Source organism: Nematolebias whitei, chromosome 1, assembly GCF_014905685.2.
Source record: "Nematolebias whitei isolate Nwh7 chromosome 1, NemWhi1, whole genome shotgun sequence".
Classification (NCBI taxonomy): domain Eukaryota; kingdom Metazoa; phylum Chordata; class Actinopteri; order Cyprinodontiformes; family Rivulidae; genus Nematolebias; species Nematolebias whitei.
This window is the reverse complement of record NC_056498.1, coordinates 85,312,141-85,313,721: the sequence shown is the minus strand read 5'-3', so window position 1 is coordinate 85,313,721 and position 1,581 is coordinate 85,312,141. Positions and strand designations below refer to the sequence as shown.

The window sequence follows — 1,581 nt, the reverse complement described above, 5'->3', positions numbered from 1 at the left end:
CTTATACTAGCATATTTAGCTACTTATACTAGCATATTTAGCTACTTCATTGAGTCTGTTCTTCAGACGGTGAAGTGATGAACAACCTGAACAGCTCTGAGGTGTATCAGTATCTACACTGTAATAAAGTCGGTGGTGTTTTGTTAAGAGGTGGGACACAATCTTATTGACCTTAAATCAGACACAGAGCCCAGACAAACCAGTCAAACCAGTCAAAGCCTTAAAGTCCTCCATCACTGAACTTGGGTTAATTACAGAGAAAATCATAAAACTGAAGATGAACAAATACTATAATACTGTGACCTCCATACACTTGAAATCAAACCTGATGTTCTCGTCACCGTTTTCAATCCTTCTGAGGATCCGGCGTCTCTTCTCCGGTGGTTTATTGTCGTCCAGACACAAAGTAGGATGCAGGTTCTCCTCAGTCGGCCATTTGTCAACAAAGTGAAATGAGCACACAGACAGGGTTTGGGGTGGTCTCTTCAAGTTCATGTTTTTCAGCCACATTCTTCTTAACTTCTCATCTGTAGGGAGGAGATGGAAACTAGACCTCTTTTCACAGGAACTCTTTTTGTTTTGGTCCATGTTCAAACTCTGTTGTTGTAGCCACTGATTTAGTTTGGTCTGGTTGTTCTGCAGCCGTGAACACAACAGGTACCTGAACTCAGCACGGCTATTTTAGTCAACTTTATGGTTGTTAAATAATTGTAAACAAACAAATACTTAATTATTTAATAATATATATTGTATTATTATATAATATATTATTATACCTAATAATTTTATCTGCTAAACTGAATGCAAATTACTTTTAAATAAACCTCGGTCCGTGCTCCACCACCATGATTAACCAATGCTAACTGCTACTTCCTGTCTGACAGGAAATTGTTCCCATAATTATTTATACAGTAGAGCCCCCAGGAATAAGGTGGATAAAACATGGAATAACACTGAAGTGAAGTATTTAACATCTTTTTCTTTTCTTGTAGGACCTGACCGCTCCTCTCCAGTTCCATCCTCCAACAGTCCCTCCCCACCGGCATCTTTAGGACCGTCCCCCACCCAGGCCCCCTCAACTCTGAGTCAGCCCCCCTTGATTCTGCAGCCCCTGGCTTCTCCCCTGCAGGTGGGAGTCCCGCCCATGTCCCTCCCCATCATCCTAAACCCCGCCCTGATCGAGGCCACGTCACCAGTGCCGCTGCTTTCTGGACCCAAACCTGTGAGTCCCTCTGACGAGGTCCAGTAAAGTCCACCTGCTTTCACGAAAACAGACATTTTGAGTTAAAGTCTGCAGCTTGTTTAAAGGACCCCCACCACCACCCCACCCTCTGCTCAAACGCACAGGTTGTTTCCTTTGTGCCATTTTGTGTTGCTCCCTGATTTCACTCAGTCAACCACTTAACGGGGACAAATCCAGACCGTTAGTCCGGTTCCTGATCACAGCACCACAGGCTCGTACTAACAGAAGACACATTCAGTGGCTGTTTTCTAGCCAAGATAACTTAGAACATTTTATATTTATCTGATTGAGACAATAAAACGTATAAACTGACTACGTCCCCCCAGTTGAATTCTTAG

General features: G+C 43.1%; 1 protein-coding gene across 1 annotated transcript in view; it reads left to right on the top strand.

Annotated features, from left to right (window-relative positions):
* gbf1 (golgi brefeldin A resistant guanine nucleotide exchange factor 1) overlaps positions 1–1,581 on the top strand; it is a 117,986-nt gene extending 116,405 nt beyond the window's left edge. The window contains exon 40 of the mRNA XM_037680951.1: positions 993–1,581. Coding sequence (XP_037536879.1) covers positions 993–1,249 — 257 coding nt within the window. The 3' untranslated portion in view covers positions 1,250–1,581. The remainder of the gene's footprint in view (positions 1–992) is intronic.